This window comes from Ipomoea triloba, chromosome 14, assembly GCF_003576645.1.
Source record: "Ipomoea triloba cultivar NCNSP0323 chromosome 14, ASM357664v1".
Classification (NCBI taxonomy): domain Eukaryota; kingdom Viridiplantae; phylum Streptophyta; class Magnoliopsida; order Solanales; family Convolvulaceae; genus Ipomoea; species Ipomoea triloba.
In genome coordinates this window covers 23,595,579-23,613,205 of record NC_044929.1, presented here as the reverse complement: position 1 = coordinate 23,613,205, position 17,627 = coordinate 23,595,579, and the positions used below count along the sequence as shown (strand labels likewise).

General features: G+C 40.4%; 2 protein-coding genes across 9 annotated transcripts in view; both read left to right on the top strand.

Moving 5' to 3' along the window:
• The first annotated feature begins 2,614 nt into the window (after window positions 1–2,614).
• LOC116004812 (SWR1-complex protein 4-like) lies at window positions 2,615–12,997 on the top strand. Of its 3 annotated transcripts, none has more exons than XM_031244985.1 (18): window positions 2,615–2,783; window positions 4,489–4,651; window positions 4,762–4,851; window positions 5,018–5,083; window positions 5,172–5,231; window positions 5,360–5,416; window positions 5,700–5,829; window positions 5,989–6,056; window positions 10,846–10,938; window positions 11,096–11,143; window positions 11,210–11,377; window positions 11,473–11,583; window positions 11,718–11,813; window positions 11,955–12,029; window positions 12,119–12,176; window positions 12,314–12,348; window positions 12,441–12,527; window positions 12,686–12,997. In XM_031244985.1, exons 2-17 carry the CDS (start codon window positions 4,538–4,540, stop codon window positions 12,516–12,518), a joined length of 1,347 nt encoding a protein of 448 aa, XP_031100845.1. In that variant the 5' UTR covers window positions 2,615–2,783; window positions 4,489–4,537; the 3' UTR covers window positions 12,519–12,527; window positions 12,686–12,997. The 3 variants fall into 3 exon arrangements, with proteins under 3 accessions (XP_031100845.1, XP_031100844.1, XP_031100846.1); XM_031244984.1 differs by having other exon boundaries at window positions 4,212–4,651; XM_031244986.1 differs by lacking the exons at window positions 2,615–2,783; window positions 4,489–4,651 and adding an exon at window positions 4,674–4,691 and having other exon boundaries at window positions 4,778–4,851.
• A 644-nt stretch (window positions 12,998–13,641) lies between these two features.
• The window catches only part of LOC116003767 (DUF724 domain-containing protein 6), an 8,012-nt gene continuing 4,026 nt past the window's right edge, over window positions 13,642–17,627 (top strand). For 2 of the 6 annotated variants that reach the window (XM_031243687.1, XM_031243686.1), the window contains exons 1-5: window positions 13,642–14,200; window positions 15,280–15,693; window positions 16,352–16,786; window positions 17,190–17,301; window positions 17,375–17,562. In XM_031243687.1, coding sequence (XP_031099547.1) covers window positions 13,697–14,200; window positions 15,280–15,693; window positions 16,352–16,786; window positions 17,190–17,301; window positions 17,375–17,562 — 1,653 coding nt within the window. In that variant the 5' untranslated portion in view covers window positions 13,642–13,696. The remainder of the gene's footprint in view (window positions 14,201–15,279; window positions 15,694–16,351; window positions 16,787–17,189; window positions 17,302–17,374; window positions 17,563–17,627) is intronic. The other 4 variants (XM_031243689.1, XM_031243691.1, XM_031243690.1 and 1 more) reach the window with 4 other exon arrangements.

Here is a 17,627-nt window from a genome sequence, read left to right as displayed (position 1 = left end):
GTCTCGGGTCTTGGGTCCCTATTCTAGGGTCTCGGCTCTATGTTCTTGTGTCTCATCTCTGCGGTTCTCGGGGTTCGAGGTCGGGTCTCGGGTCCCGAGTCCCTAGTCCGGGGTTTCGGGTCACGTCTCCCGGGTCCTATGTCTCAAGTCTCTGGTCAGGGGTCTTAGGTCTCAGGTCTCGGGTCTAGGGTATCGTGTCTTAGGTCCCTGGTCCAGGGTCAATGGTCTCCGGTCTGGTGTCTCAGGTCCTGAGTCCCCGGTTCTCGGGGCTCGGGGTCGGTCCCCTGTCCAGGGTTCGGTTTTCGGGCATCGGGGTCTGATATCGGGGCTTTGGTCCGAGGCCTCGATTCCCGGGTTCTGGGTACGGGGTCTCGGGTGTAATATATTGGGTCTCGAATCCTCGGTTCTCGGGTCTCAGGCCTAGGGTTTCGGGTCCTAGGCCCAGGCTCGGGATCGGGTCTCGTGGCTCGAGGTCAGGTCTCGGGGCTCGGGTTAGGAGTTTCGGGTCTCTAGTCCCAAGTTTTCAGGGCTCGGGCCTCGGGGATCGGGTCATGGATCTCGTGGTTCAAGCTTGGGTCTCGAGGTTGAGGCTAGGGTCTCGGGCCCAAGTCTGGTGTCTCGGGTCTGTAGTATCGGGTCTCGGGTCCCCGGTTCTCGGTGCTCGTTCTCGGGTCTCAGGCCTAGGATCTCCGGGCTCGGGCTCGGGTCTCGGGTCCTGCGTCCGGGGTCTCGGGGGCTCGGTTCTCGTGTCCGGGGTATCCGGTCGGGAGTCTCGTGTCTCGGGTCCTAGCTCCAGGGTTTTAGGTCTCGGGTCTTTTGTCTGGTGTCCCTAGTTTTCAGGGGCTCGGGTCTCGGGTCTCGGGTTAGGGATCGAGGGTCTCGGCTCTCAGGCCCTCGTTCTTGGGTCGCCAGTTCTTGGGGCTAATGTCCTGGGTCCCAGGTTCGAGGTCTCAGTCCGGGCTCTCGGATCTCGAGTCTCAACTTCTGGTTCTCGGGGCTCGGGCTTGGGTCTCGAGTCTTTGGTCTACGGTCTCGTGGCTCGGGCTCGAGTCTAGGATCTCGGGTCTTCGGTCAGGGGTCTCGGGTCTCTGGTTCTCGGGGCTCGGGGTCGGGTCCCTGGTCCTTTGTATGGTTCTCGGGCCTCAGGGTCGGGTCCAGGTTCTGGGGTCTCGGGTGTCGTGTATAGCGTCTCGGGCATAGGGTCTCGAGTCTCGTGTCTCGCGTCCCTTGTTCTCGGGGTCGCGTCTCGGTGCATAGGGCTCTTGTCCCGGGTCCCAAGTCCCGGGTCTCGGGTCTTGGGTCCCTATTCTAGGGTCTCGGCTCTCTGTTCTTGTGTCTCTTCTTTGCGGTTCTCGGGGCTCGGGGTCGGGTCTCGGGTCCCGAGTCCCTGGTCTGGGGTTTCGGGTCACGTGTCCCGGGTCCTAGGTCTCAAGTCTCGGGTCCCGGGTACGGCGTCTTTGGTCTGGGGTCTATGGTTCTCGGGGCTCGGGCGTGTGTCTCGGGTCTTGGGTCTCAGGTCTCGAGGCGTGGGCCCAGGTCTCGGGTCTTTGGTTCGTTGTCAAGGGTCTTTGGTCGGGGGTCTCACGTCTCGGGTCTCGGGTCTAGGGTATCGGGTCTTAGGTACCGGGTCCAGGGTCAAGGGTCTCCGGTCCGGTGTCTCAGGTCTCGGGTCCCCGGTTCTCGGAGCTCGGGGTCGGTCCCCAGTCCGGGGTTCGGTTCTCGGGGATCGGGGTCTGATATCGGGGCTCTGGTCCGAGGTCTCAAATCCCGGGTCCTGGGTACGGGGTCTCGGGTGTAATATATATATAGGGTCTATTACAGTTAGTTAATATCCCTTTATAGTCAAAGGCAAATGCAAAGTCTATCATTTTAACACTCAGAAAAAAAACCTAGAAAAGAGGAAGAGTCACTAAGACAACAGAGCTATAGGTAAGCAAGCAAGAAGGAGAGGTGCAAAAGGGCGAGGCAAGGGGCTCTCCATCTCTAGGAAGATTGTGTCAAAGATCTGGTAATCTAAGCCTTGCTTCTTTTGGTCGACTCGTATTAGCCTGTGTTTTATTATAGGTAGTCATTCCCTCGTTCCTTCAGTCTTTTCAATGGTACTTTAATCTTAAGTCGCGGTCATGTCTTACCCCCCAGTATAGTGACCGCTTCCATGTTTTTCCCGAATTTCATCAGTTCCAGACTCAAGTGCCTGTTACTGTAATAGCTATGGTTTACAGTCAATAGTTCTTAACCAACCCTTTCTATTATATTATGTCTTTCTTTCTAAAGGGCTTGCGCTTTATTACACCAAAGGCTTTCAGTGAACTATTGAAGCTATCGAGAGAGTACCAAATGCTGACGGTGACAAAGGTTACCGACTTTCGGTGGACGCGAAGCCAACGAGTTTGATTATTTCACTTCGTTAGGGATTACTCCGTTAGGGATTAATGCCTAACGAAGACCGGGTCAGTAATGCTTGCAACACAAAAAAAAAAAAAAAAAAAAAAAAAAAAAAAAGTCAACAATGATTTACAATTGACCAAAATTTATGGCTGCAGATAGTCTAATGATAAATTAATAATTTTTATAAATTTTTTTATTTTGGAGAATAATACTCCGTAATAAGTTACTAACCGAAATACTCCGTATCGATCCCAGTATTCGGTATTCCCTAGCCGTCCTCCCCTGCGAATCTGCATTCGACGACGAGGACGACGGTATCCGCGTCCCCTGAGACAGCCGCCGTCAAGGGCTCCGCCTCCCCCTGCGACAGCCGACGATTCACTTCAAAATTCAAGGTAGGTGTTTCTTAGGCTCTAAGCACCCGTTTTCTAATTTCTACATCAATTCTAGTTTTCCATATCTGTGGCAAAATGGGTGCAAGGTGTTTGATGAATTCACAGTGCTGATAGGAGAGGTGGCGGATTGTCTTTTGGATGGCTTGTCTGAGTAATTGCATCTTTTGAAATGTGTGTTGAATGTTGCTGTTATTGAGGTTTATCTGTGTAGTGGCCTGGTGGGTATGCATAGGTTCTGTGTTCATTCCTGTGTAAAATGGTGCGCTGTTGGATGACAATGGTACTGGTTGTGGGATCTAGGTTGTTTTTGTTGTTGTTTTGCCTTTTTGTTGTTTCAGGCAAATTTACTATGGGGTTTCTAAAGAATGTGATCTTAAATGGAAGAGAATTGAAATTGTGTTGAGATATGTGCAATGGAAATGGAATTTTCAAGCCAATGCCAATGCAAATTTTCTTTTGGGTTCTGACTGTTATTCTCTAGTTTCAATGGATACAGTCTTAGTTGCATACTTTTTCCACTTTTTTTTTTGTTTTTTTTTGTTTTTTTTTTTTTGTTTCAATTCTACAACATCAATGGTTCACTTCACTTTTTTGTGTATATAAGTTGTGGTTTAAATATCTCCTATTTTTGCAAAATATGCAGAATCACTGAGGGTTTTGCTAAAAATCTGTTACCATATTAAATGATGCTTGTGTATACCCCCAGTGGTTCTTGAATTTAAAGGTGTGGTTCTTGTTTGTATTTTGAAATTTAAATTATTAGTGAAAATAAATAAATAATTATTTGCACTAGAAAATTAGGCAATGTTGAAATTCTCAACCGAACTGAACCAAATCTGATCCGATTTTCTTTTAATAATTTAATTTAATGTAATTTAAACCAAACCGGACTACAATTTTAAATTGAATGGTTTCATTTTTTCAAAACCGAAACAGAAAAAATCTGAATCGAAATTTGAAATGCCCACTCCTAGTTATATGTTTTCATCATGCATTCTCACAATCAAGATAATATACCTATAATGACTTCATATTGTTTGTTTCATTCCTTATTGGCTATTGTTGATTGGTATAGACTCATCTTGACCTATTGCAGTGAGTACCTTGGATCAATATTCTAATATTATCAAATATTTATATGTATGTATATATATTACAGTATAATACTACATTCAACTCACTAATTAACCCAAATAAATCAATGTATATACAGATATTTTGCCTTCAAATTATTAGATGAGTGTTAAATTCTAGACTAATTGAACCGTATTACACCTTAAAATTGTACAATTAGATTAATTTCTAAATTGCTTTCGATAACCTTAAGCATCCAATGTGTAATTGCTTTATGCGGTTCTGCCATACTGCCTCGCCCTATCTGGACTGCCGACCGCCAATTCACAGCTTGCTTCTCTGTGTTTCTGCCAGCCTCCGACCCCGTAAGCAGCCAAGCCAGTTGCTGTTTGTCCGCCAGAGATCTGCCTCGCCGTCAGTCTGGCAGAATTTACGCAAAGCAAGAAAGGCAGAATAGCTGATGGAAGACTTTATTCACAAAATCATGAATAAATTTTGATTTATTATTCATATATATTTGATGGAAGGGCTTTGGCAGTTTATGTTTTGAACTCAACCTGATTTAATTGTAATGTATTCGATTTTCATCATATATAGATATATATTAGCAAATTATATTTTCGTTATATAGCAATATCGAAGAACAGCGGAAGCAAACCCTAATTTGTTGGAAAGATCAGATGGATGCAAAGGACATTTTAGGGCTACCAAAGAATTCACTGTCCATACCCCCAGAAAAGAAGTCTAGACCTCCGAAAGAGTCTCAACGCAAACCCGATGGCATTTCACGAGAAGTACTTAATTTCTCTCTCTATTTCTCCACTCATGGAACATGTATAATTTCTGCTCTGTTTTGAGTGTATGATTTATTCGAACTGTTGGTTTGAGCTCTGTAATGTTTTAGGTTTACGCCCTTACAGGAGGTCTGGCACCTCTCATGCCTGCTATTGATATCAATCATTTGAAAAGACGAACGCAGGCAGAGAATGAAAAGGTTACATGACTGTTGAACTCTTCCTTCTTCTTCTTCTTTCTTTCTTCTTTTTTTTTTTTTTTTTTTTTTTTTTTTTTTTTTTTTTTTTTCTTTTTTTCCTTTCCTTCATTTATTTGAATTTTAACTGCTTATGTAAGGCACTGATGTACTTCAATTCTCCCTTCAGATTACATGGCAATGGCTTCCTTTTACAAATTCTGCCCGAAATGACAATTTGCAACTATACCACTGGGTATGTCTAGCTCTTCATTGTGAAGTCTATTTTTAGTGTTGTGAGATTTATGTAGGGAAAAGAGCTTTTCTGCCTCTTCTGTTTTTAGGTGAGGGTTGTAAATGGTGTTCTGCCAACAGGCGATTATTCCTTTGCTAAGTATAACAAGGTATGCTGAAGAATCTTTATATTATCAATTTATCATGTGAAGGCTTTATCATAGTCCTTATTCTCAAATATGTCTTTCTCCAAAGCTTTCCTGGACCAATTTATTTGTTTGTTGATGATTGAATGCAGTCAGTGGATGTGATTGAATATACTGATGAGGAGTATGAGAAATATTTGACTGATCCGGTAAGTATCTCACTCATAAAAGAATCACTACCTACCTTAAATTACTTGCCTAAAATCATGCATAACATCCTAATTAAATAAGATGCACAACCAGTATCATCCCCTTAAAATAAACTTTATCCACGCTCCAACAACCAGTTCATGAAGTTCTAAAATGTATCAGTGTAGTAATAGTAATAAACTAGTCAAACTCTCTTTTGCCCATATAGTTAGTGTGTCGTATGTCAACGAACACTCAAGTAATCTATTCTTCTGATTTTACTTATACCTTCTCTAATATAAGATGTGGACCAAGGAAGAGACAGGCCAATTATTTGAGTTGTGTAAGAGGTTTGATCTACGGTTCACTGTGATAGCCGATAGGTTTTCATCGTCACGTACGGTTGAGGAGCTTAAAGATCGTTATTATACTGGTAAATCATTTATCTCTACTTGCCGGTTACTTCTCCTAAGTGTTTTGTACTGTTTATTTTTATGGGTTTTAATGCAGTAATTCTTTATATTGTCAACTGCTTACTATTATTGTATTGTGCTCTAACTTATATAACTTGCAATTTTTTGTCTTGGCTTAGTATCCCGCATTGTCTTGAATTCAAGGGCTGCATCTTCTATTGATGTTGCTGGGCATCCTATTATTAAGGTTTGTAGGCAATTCCATTCCTTCCTCTTTACATTTAAAGTGTATATGCATTTCATTCTGCTGTCCACTTTTCTGTGCTGTTTCTATGTTTATTGTATTTGTTGAGAATTATTATATTTAATTATTATGCCTTTATGCTAGTATTAGGCAATGCTAGGCAGTGTTAGCAGTATTAGGCTTAGTTTAGTGGAGGAAATTAAGTAGTGCAGCATTATAATGCAGGATTTAAGGAAGCTTTGTCTTCCTCATGTGTATATATAGATGTAATCAGCTAATGATATTACACATACACACAGAATTTTTCTTCACTATAATCTGATTTCACATGGTATCAAAGCCTATTTCTTAGGCTTTTTTTTTTTTTTTTTTTTTCAAATATTTCCGGCAGTTTGGCGTAAAACCGCGACTGTTTTCTCTCATTCCGACACTTCTGACTGTGGTTTGAAGAAACTAACACCGAAGACCCGTCGCCGTACTCCACCGCACGCGCTGCCACAGTCCCGGAAGTTGCAGACTGTTTTTCGGCCAGATCTCTCTCCTCCGGTCTCCGATCAAGGTGATGTTTTCTCCATTGGGTTCGTCTCGAGGAGACATACCTAGCAGTGTTTTTCAAATCCTTCGCCGTCGCGGGTCAACGCAGTCAACGGTACTGTTCCGGTCAAAGGTACTGTTCCGGCAAAACCTTCCAGTTCACTCGACGACTCCTCTCTCACTCACCTGCTAATATTCTTTTTTGTCAACCATGTCTTCAACTGGTACTGAGGAAACTTCTAGCAGTGTTGAGAATGTTATTTCTAGCTCAGTATTTGTGCCTAATTTATCTGGAAATCTTGTTATTACCTTTGAAAAATTATGTGGGTCACAAAACTACCACTCTTGGTCTGATGTTGTTGAAATGTGGTTTATGGGCCAAAGTGTTAGTGACCATTTGGAAAAAGGGGTAGAAAAGGTTCCAGAAAGTGAGATGGCAATTTGGAAAAGAGTGGATGCCCAACTTTGTAGTCTCTTGTGGCAATACGTTTCACCTAAGTTAATTCAACTGTTCAGAGTTTTTAAATCATGTGTTGAGGTATGGAATCAAGCCAAGTCCTTATACACTAATGATGTTTCTCAATGTTACACAATTGTTAATAATTTGGTTAACTTAAAGAAGGGTGGTATGATTATGGAAGCTTTTCTTGGGAAAACTCAATGTTTATTAACTGAGTTTAATAAGCTATTACCAACTGGAGGGACACCTGTTCCAACAGATTGCCTAACATGAAATTTTTGTTGTTGTTTTTGTTTTATCTAAATTAGGCCCTGAGTTTGAGAATACTCGAAACCAGATTCTTGGGGATAATGTTATACCAGGGATCCAAGAATTGTTCAAACGCCTTCTTCAAGTGACTTCTTTTCCTAGTGAGACTTCTTCACCCACCACAGACCAATCTGCTATTGTGATCCAAGGAGGTCGAGGTAACCATTTGGGCAACCAAAATAAAGACCGTAGTGGGCAGAAAAACACTAGATATTGTGATTACTGCAATAGATCTGGACACACACGGGGTCGATGCTGGAAGCTGCATGGGAAACCAGTGCTTGCCCCTACAAATGTTGCTCAACTCAAACAGGTAGATTCAGGTTCTAAAACTATCTCTCTTGCAGAATATGAAGAGTTTGCCCGATTTAAAGCTAGTGCCCAATATGCTGTTGTCACTCCTGTAGCTCACACCAAAGAGACTCACATTGCCCTTGTTTCTCAATCTGGACTTCTTGGATCAATGGGTCCTTGATTCGGGTGCTTCTGAATATATCTGTGGTAATTCTTCTTTATTAACTCACTTCACAGATTCTAAGTCTCTTCCATCCATTGTATTTGGTAATGGATCCATATGTACTGCTCATGGTGTTGGTAAAGCAAGGCCTCTTCTCAATTTACCTTTGTCATCAGTTCTGTATATACCTACATGTCCCTTTAACTTGATTTCCATTCGTCAACTTACTCTCTCTCTAGATTGCCTAGTCACTCTTTCTTATGATTCTGTTATTATACATGACCGTCATTCGGGGAAGACGATTGGCTCGGGGCATGAATCAAAAGGACTATACCGCCTATCCACTCCTGCTTCCGCTGTCTGTAGTGCTACTATTTCTCCTTCCCTTACTCATTGTCGTCTAGGTCATCCAAGTTTGAAGAAATTGCAACAACTTGAACCAAGTCTCTCAAAGTTGTCTTCACTAGAGTGTGAATCTTGTCAGTATGGAAAACATTCTAGAACCTCATTTCCTGAACGGGTCAATAAAGTATCCTCATCTCCTTTTTCTTTAGTTCACAGTGATATTTGGGGTCCTAGTCGTGTCACATCTGTGTTAGATTTTAAGTATTTTGTTACTTTTATTGATGATTTTTCTCGTTGTACTTGTGTTTTCCTAATGCAACGACGTTCTAAACTGTTCAACATCTTTCTGAAGTTTCATAATGAAATTAAAAATCAGTTTTGGAGTGTCTTATTGAAATTTTTCAGAGTGATAATTCCAGGGAATATTTCAATACTCCTTTGTCTACCCTTCTTGACTCCGAGGGTATTCTCCATGAGTCTTCTTGTCCAGACACCCCACAACAAAATGGTGTGTCTGAATGAAAGAATAAACATCTAGTGGAGACTGCTCGGGCTATGCTTCTTCACTATAAGGTCCCTTCTTGTTTTTGGGGAGACGCTATCCTTCATTCATGTTATCTTATTAACCGTATGCCATCGTCTGTTTTACATGGCAAAATACCTTATAACCTATTGTTTCCTCAAGAGCCATTACACAAGCTTCCACTCAAGGCTTTTGGTTGCACTTGCTTTGTTCAGGATGTTACTCCTGGCCGTGATAAACTCGCACCCAAGTCTTTGAAATGTATTTTTGTGGGGTACTCTAGGGTTCTAAAAGGGGTCAGATGTTATTGCCCTGACACACAACGATTCTATGTATCACTAAATGTTACTTTCTTTGAGAACACTCCAATTCTTTTCATCTGACTCTACAGGGGTTGTGGATCCTTTTCTTGAGGTCCTACCCGTTCCCTCGTTTGAAGTCCTACTTCCCAATCCATCACAAACCCACACTGTCTCTCCTTTCCAGTTCACCTATCATCGTCGGTCAACATTGCCACCGTTCACTACTGCTGCAAACATTGAACCTGCTGATTCATCTCCTGAGCGTCTATTCCCTTGGATCCGGTTCCTGCTCCAGTTTCCCGTCCTCCCATTGCTAGTCGGGTAGGTATCAGGTCTACCCGCAATCCCTATCCTATATATAATTTTGTCTATTATCACCGTTTTTCCCCTGTTTATAATGCCTTCAGGCTTCATCTCCAGTTTATCATCTGTTTCTGTTCCTAAAACGGTTAAGGAGGCTCTTTCTGGATTGAAACGGGGGAGACTAACTTGGTTTGCAAATTAAAATGCTCTCTTTATGGATTGAAACATCTCCACGTGCCTTGTTTGGACGCTTTAGCACAGTTCTACAAGATTTTGGGTTAATTCAGAGCAAAGTGGATCATTTTGTGCTCTATCGGCATCAACAAGGTAAAGGTATTTATCTTGTTGTTTATGTCGATGATATTGTTATCACAGGAGATGATGTGGAAGGAATGGTCCAGTTAAAGCAACTTCTTTTCGAACACTTTGAGACAAAAGATCTTGGAAAATTGAAATACTTCTTAGGAATAGAAGTTGCCCAGTCAAAGCAAGGGATTTGTATATCTCAACGAAAATATGCTTTAGACATATTAGAAGAAACAAGTATGCTTGATTGTAGACCAATTGATACTCCCATGGATCCTAATATTAAGCTTGTACCATAACAAGGGAAGCTCTTTTCAGATCCAGGAAGATATCGAGGGTTGGTTGGAAAACTGTTGTACTTAATAGTCACCCGTCCTAACATTTCCTTTGCAGTAAGTATTGTGAGTCAATTTTTGGCCTCTCCATGTGATAGCCATTGGGATGCTGTCATAAGGATTCTACGATACATCAAGAAGGTCCCCGGGACCGGGGTGCTATACAAGGATCGTAGAAATACAGAGATTATTGGTTATAATGATGCAGATTGGGCTGGATGCCCCTAGATAGAAAATCAACATCAAGATACTGTGTTTTTCTTGGAGGCAACCTAATATCTTGGAAAAGTAAGAAGCAAAATGTGGTGGCTCGATCAAGTGTAGAGGTAGAATATCGATCAATAGCTTGCTTTGGGAACATGTGAACTAATCTGGTTAAAACATCTCCTATTTGAATTAAAATTCTACATGAAAGGGCCAATTAAACTGATGTGCGACAATCAAGCAGCTTTGCATATTGCATCCAATCATGTCTTTCATGAGAGAACAAAACACATCGAGATTGATTGTCATTTTGTTCGTGAAAAGATTGCATCCGGGGAAATTGTTACCTCATTTGTAGGTACAAATGATCAGTTGGCTGACATCTTCACCAAAGCTTTAAGAGGTCCCAGAGTTGAATATTTGTGTAACAAGCTTGGAGCTTTTGATATTCACGTTCCAGCTTGAGGGGAGATGTTGAGAATTATTATATTTAATTATTATGCCTTTATGCTAGTATTTGGTAATGTTAGGCAGTGTTAGCAGTATTAGGCTTAGTGGAGGAAATTAAGTAGTGCAGCATTATAATGCAGGATTTAAGGAAGCTTTGTCTTCCTCATGTGTATATATAGATGTAATCAGCTAATGATATTACACGCAGAATTTTTCTTCACTATAATCTGATTTCACAGCATTCAAATTATCACAATTATGTAGGAACCATACAATATGCCTCAAGAGATTGAAAGGAAACATGCATTGTCCATGGTACTTTCGCAGACAAAGCATCAAGAGCGCAGAGATGCAGAGGTTGCTTTTTTACTTTTGCAAATTGTGAACAAAGGGAAACAGAAAATTCCATTGATGTAGCCCTGAATAGACTTGCTCGATGAATACATTGAGAGTATATAACTTACTACATCAATCACTGTGTTTTATCTGTTTACTTCATTTCAAATCCTTTTAGGTCCTTGCTGAAGCAAAGAAAATAATAGAATCCCGTAAAGTTGCAAAGGTAATATCCAGTACTGTGCCCTTGACCCAAACAAAAGAGGTACTTACACTTTGTTTTGAATGAAAGGCTGCTGAAGATTCAGAGCTGCCAATCATGTCAGATACTTGCCCAGAAGGTTTGGATAGGGCCATTAATGTTGATCCTGTCTCAACTTCCCCAAATGCTCAATTTCCCTCTGGCACAAGTGCTGCTCCAATATCAGAAACTGCTTCTGCTTTAGCTTCTCTTCACATGGTGAGCTTAAGTTGAAGAAGGAAAATATAAAAATATTATGTTATTGCTGAGATGGTATTATTGCCTATCTTATTGACTGGTGATTCAATTTTCAGTTGGGGGTATACTTGCGTACATATGCGCTAGAACAAATGGTGCAAGAAGCAAGCTCATCAGCTGGACTACGGACTATTAAGCGTGTTGAGCAAACTTTACAAGACCTAGGGGTTTGTCCTGGCTCCAAATATCTTTCTGATAAACCTTTTGTGTGTTTGTTTGAGATCATCTAGCATGTGCTTTAGCTTGTTACTCTATTTGTTTCCACTAGTTTAAGAGGAGAAGTTGGAGTTTGCTTTTACAGGTTAATTTGAAGCCAAAAGTCCCAACTAAACTTGTATGTGCTGAGCATCTTGAACTTAGAAAAGAAATTTTGACCCTTTTGAATCTTCAGAAACAGGTATGTATAGTAGTATCTCTAATGTTATCTGTAATCTTTGTGAAACACCCCCTTCCTGAAATCCAAAATATGAGATTCACATGTTACAGCTGCTATTTGTGGCATTTTTTTTAAAATTTATTTTTTGGGTTAAAATTTCAGTTGCAATACAAGGAGGCCGAAGGTTCATCTTATCGTGATGGTTCATATTCTGAAACTCCTGGTTCACCGCCGAAGGTGAGCTAGCCATTCTCTGTTTCCCATTTTTCTTGTTTAAAGAATTAAACAGAAGCATGCAGCATGTATTATTTGATGTCTATTGGCAGCGGTCACAGCGTGGAGTTGATCAGGACCGAACATTCATTCCTGACTTAAGTTTTGGAGGTAATATTGAACTTTGATTTTTGCCTTATTGTCATTTTGTTGATTCTTACCAACCCCACGGGGCTCCAGGTGAATCATCTCTACTATGTAATGGCTTAAATTAAGGATGATTTCTAACTTATTTGATTGTATGTTAGGGGAAAGAGTTGGTAAAAGGGATCAAAAACGGAAGGTATGCTCATTATTATGTATAATTTCTGTGGTTTCTTTTTTTCTGAAAATTTCTACTAATTGCATATTTCTCTGAAATTTGGGTGGGTGAAGACGCCTGGAACACCCAAATTTGAAAGCTCACCAGCAACCTCAAAACGGCCACGGAAGTTGAAAGCTTCAGATGGATAGGCTTGGCAGGTTAGTACATAGTTTCAAGTTCTATGGCTGAAATTGCTATCATAGAACGCTATTTTATTGTGTGAAGTGTCCATGTAGAATTCTCTGGGTAGAAGTTAATACCAAATGCAGTGTTTATGGAAATGTTTTGTGATGGGGTGCTTGTGTTTTTACAACAGGAGCACTGCCTTTCTGAGAATGTTTCCTCGGGTGTTGTGGTGTGCTTAAGCTCTTGAATTGGTTTTAGCAAGCATTTTAGAATCTAATGCTTTATGAAATGTGGAGAGTCTGCTTTTTGTTCCTGCATGGGTGGTGAAAGCGCATTGGCACATCTCTGAATCTGACAAGTTAACATTTTAAGTTTCAGCTATCTAATCTAATCTGTATCTCCATTAAAAAAAAATAAAAAATCTAATCTGTATATTCCCGGAATTTACGGAGTATTTCTTATCTGCTAAATCATTTAACTAATGAATATTTTTCAATTCCAAGGATGGCAGAGTAGGTTTCTTATTTTTTTTAACAAAATATTTAAACATGAATCTGTTGAAAAAAAAAAAAAAAAAACCTAAGGCGCAGTGACAGGTGGGAGAAGGGGATTTATTTATTTTTGATTCTGGAAAATTAAAAGATCACTGCTCTGTCGGAAAGAAAATATTGGAATCAACCATATGAAAGCTCTTCTCGTCTTACAAAATGCCTCGTTCGTTCTGTTGTCGGAGGAGGGCATGGCAAAGTTGAGTTTCCCAATCTCTTAATCATTAAGCAAGAAAAGCAATTTCGTTTTGCTATAAAAAAAATACACAATTTCATATGAACATTCTTTTTATTCTAAAATTCCTACATGCAAGCATTTATTTAACATCACTTGGTGATAGCAAATCAATCATAAGTGTTCTGCTTAACTTTTTACATTTCACATTGGAATTTGGAAGGATACTCCTGCCGTGAAAATAGCCAATCCGCAAGACTGCATCAGTTATCACTCACGAGTCACGTGAAAAGATTTTCCCAATTGCAATCAATGAGGGATTGAGGCCTGGGTAGTAGTATATTTACATACCAGTCCTTAAAGGACTTGGTATTTAAAGAATAGGGTAAAAATAAAAATAAAAAAAATTATGAAAAATGTAATTAAACCCTAGGAGCGGAGGGGGTTGAAGTTTTGGGCGTTGCCTAAGAAAAAGGAAATGGGTGGTGTTGCAAAGCAGCAGAAGCAGCTACTAGCCAAGGGGTCGCAGGTTGAGGTGTGCACAGACGAAGAAGGCTTCACGGGAGCCTGGTTCGAGGCCGTCATTCTTGACCCTAATCCTCTTCCTCCCTCTTCTTCTCCTTCTTCCTCTACAAGATCCGGTTCCAAAAAGAAGAACGCCAAGGTCTACGTCGAGTATGTAAACCTCCTTTCCGACGAGGATGGGCATAAGCCTTTAAGAGAGCTTGTGGATCCGGATTTTATTCGCCCCCGCCCCCCTTCCCCTTCCCCTTCTCAGACCGCTAAGGGTTTCGAGCTTTACGACGTCGTTGATGCCTTCTATAAGGATGGTTGGTGGACTGGAGTTGTAACTAGACTTCTCGATTCTTTCCGCTACACAGTCACCTTTCAGAACCCGCCGGACGAGCTTGAATTCGGCCTATCTGACTTGAGGTTCCACCGTCAATGGCTCAATGGAAAGTGGGTCCGACCCAGGAAGCAGGTAGTAGTATAACCCTTTCTTCTTACCCTCCCCCCGCAATTCCTGCGCCTTCCCACATTTCTTTCTCACTTTCAAAGAAAGTTTTATTCTTCTTTTTCGAATAATGATTTCCCCTTTATGCTTATCTTTGGAAATCAGAGCTGTTACACTATAAGCTTTTCCTAGGCGTTATTTTTTTTTTTTTTTTTTTTTTATAAATTTAACTTCTGCCCGAACTTCAATTAGCGAGTGTTGAAATCCGAGGCGTGCGATCCTGTAGTCCACTTCTTTTGCTTTGGCTACTGTTTGCATGTATGCCTCTGTGCTTCTTTAGGTCTTTACGCGTGGTTCCTTATTACAAATTAGAGCTTTCATTTTTTTTTTCCCTTTTGCAAGGAATGATTGGATTTTCTTTTCAAATTCTGACGGTTTTTTTTTCCTGTCGTAACTTCTGCCTTAAAAAAAGAGTAAATTGCTTAAATATACATCTTAGATGATATGATGATTGAAGTGTTAATGGGCACACCATCAATGAAGTAGTAATTAATTTTGTACATGCTTAGTTAATCATATACTTGATTACATATCCATTTTTTGGGGAAAATATTGCACTCCCATGGAGTATTACTCCTGATTTATTCCAAATGCCTTGATTTTGTTGGAGAAAAAAAACAAAAAACTGACACCCCACCCCACCCCACCCCCCACAAAAATTTTTTTCTAGGTCAACCAGCATGCTTTTATAAATTACATCTATAGGCCAAATAAACCTCGTCTTAGGTTGTGTTTGGGAGAGTCGTCTAGAAGGCCATTTGGGTAATTGTGTTTTGAGTGAGATTGCTCCAATAGCAGGAAAGCCAGGACTTTCAACAGGAGGGGTAAGGGTGTGGTAGGATTGTAGGAATGGTGCCATTGGAGCAGTCCAACCAGTCAAATCTACCCAAAGGGATCCTTAGTCATAAAAACATTTCTACTGTGTTGGAATTGTTCTACTAAAAGTGCCAATTTGTATATTAAGAAGTGATTAGTACTCATTCTTTCTGATTATTCAAATTTCAATTCTTGATTTCTTCGTTCTTCTTTTGTCAATTTCTCGAAAGAAAACAGCAGGATTGATGTTTAGTGTGGGGAAAAAGGTAGAAGTCTCATTTGACAGAGATGATTGTCAGGACGCTTGGTTCCCTTCAGATATCATTGAAGTTTCTGGTAATAGCTCTTTCTTGGTGGAGTATCGGAGGCTGAATGATGGCAATGAGAACGAGCTAACTACAGTAACAGTTGATGCCCTCCATATCCGGCCATGCCCTCCACTTCTCAAAAATAAAAATTTTAATTTATTGGACAAAGTAGATGCATATTATGATTTTGGATGGTGGAGAGGAGTGGTAAACAAAGTACTTGCTGATAATAGTTATAGTGTTTTCTTTAAACATGGGAAGAAGGAGAGGGTGCTCAATCACTCAGAATTAAGACCTCACATGGATTGGAAGGATGGAAAATGGTATACTTCTCAGGTATGCTCACTTTTTGTTTATGCTCCTGGCAATAGTTCATAATCATTTTTGTTTCTCATACTTGGTAGAAATTGAGTCTATGAGCCAGTGTCATAACGAATTAACAACTTGTGTGGGTGAATCATTGTTTTATTACCAATCACAAGTTTGTGGGAGGAAGGCATACAGGAGCGTGTTATCCTTATCCTTCTCTTTTGTGCTGATGTTTGCATTAAGTAACTTTACATGACAGCAACAAGCAATTCTTGTTTGTCACTGTGTCTGCAGGTGGTTGGATTTTTGCTCTCCTTGATAACACACTTTAATCACATTGATTTTTTTATTTTATTTTATTTTTTGTTTCACCTAACATCTTGAAATAGATTTGGTCTATATCCAAAGCATTGTTATGAATACTTTGATGCATTGCTTTAGGAATGTAGTGGAACATGCCAATTGGGTTGACAAACCAAAAGTAATATTGGTTTTTATTTTTATTTTTAATTATAATTTTTAAATTCTGGTGCGACATCTAGTTTGCTTGCCTCTATCCTTCATAGCTAGTTTGATTAAAAAGAGCTGTTGATTTTCCAGAAGTATGTCTTTACTAGGAAGTTTTCAGATTTTGCTGTTCTTGGAAATTGTAAAGATTTTACTTGCCATACATATTCTGCTTCAGGATGCTTCAGTCCCTCCAGATTGTACCATTGAGGAAGTGGACACCTGCAATGATCCAAATGTGATCCAAAGTGTTGTTCAACCTGGAAGCCCAGTCACTGACACTACAAATGAAACATCTAGAGAGAAAATGTCGTGTTTCTTGAAGTCTGATGGTGATAGGAGTGAGCAGCCAACTATTTCCATCAAGAAGCCTTCAAATGCTAGAGTTTCACCAATGAAAAGGAAGCAACGTCTAGAACTGCCAAAGGAAGGAATTTCAACTCGATCGCCATCTCTTAGCAAATTTAAGCAAAAGACAAATGAATGTGAAACACCAACTGAGGACATTCCAAGTGGTTTTAGGAATCCAACTTCCAAGGGTACTGGACCGAATGTTTCAACTTCTGTCAATGCAGATGAGCTGCCTGATCAACCTTCTCAGGGGAAGAGAACTGTAAGTGTTATTTACTATGTGTGTGTGTGTGTGTGTATTGCTGCAAATGATAATTCTTATCTGTAAGAGTGCTTTAGAAAATTCTCTGCCATCAATTTCATTTTGTTATTTCTGTAGTCCATATAGTTAGGCAGACTCCTATTAAATGCACAAATATGCCCTTTTACAAGTGTGAACTGCACCAGGGTTGCCTTTGTAGGCATCCTCATGCACTGCATCCTTGCGATGTTTAGTTTTAGAATTACTAAAATTGATCCACAACTACATTCTACTTGAAATTAGCTAAAGATCCTTTAGTGAATTCTTCCTACCAATGCCTCATTCTATACCACTGATTTTTAAGCTTGATTTGTCAGTTATGTCACATAGATTAGTATAGTTATGTCTTTCATAATTTATTCAGCAGAGGAAACGCCATAAAATTGATGAGCAGGAAGGCTATATGTCAAGTGCACAGATAAAGGTAGGGGGAGCCACAAAATTGCAAGTTAAAGGACAACAATCTTCAGCTCAAGGTATATGGTGCTATGTTTCCCTTAGTTTTTCTTAATTCCAAAATTTAAGTATAGTGCTGAAGCTGCTTAACAGGTAAAGAGGGTAAAGAAGTAGGAAATGCTGCTGAATGTAATGAAACTGACCTTCCTATCATCATAGGGTTGGAGTGTATTCCTCCCTCAGTGACTAAAAAACCTCGTAGATCTTATGGCAAGGAATGTTCAGATCCTACAGGTGACCAGGAGCAGAACTTGAGCAATCGAACTATAGATGCTATAAAGGTGAGCAGAATAATGCATATTGTATGTTCATATACTCAAAGTACAGAGAGCCCCCCCCCCCCCCC

Coding starts and splice junctions, on each gene's coding strand:
- LOC116004812 (XM_031244985.1), top strand. CDS start 4,538: ATGGATGCAAAGGACATTTTAGGGCTACCAAAGAATTCACTGTCCATA. Junction 5,084..5,171: donor ATTTGCAACTATACCACTGG/GTATGTCTAGCT, acceptor TTCTGTTTTTAG/GTGAGGGTTGTAAATGGTGT. Junction 12,177..12,313: donor TCCTGACTTAAGTTTTGGAG/GTAATATTGAAC, acceptor ATTGTATGTTAG/GGGAAAGAGTTGGTAAAAGG.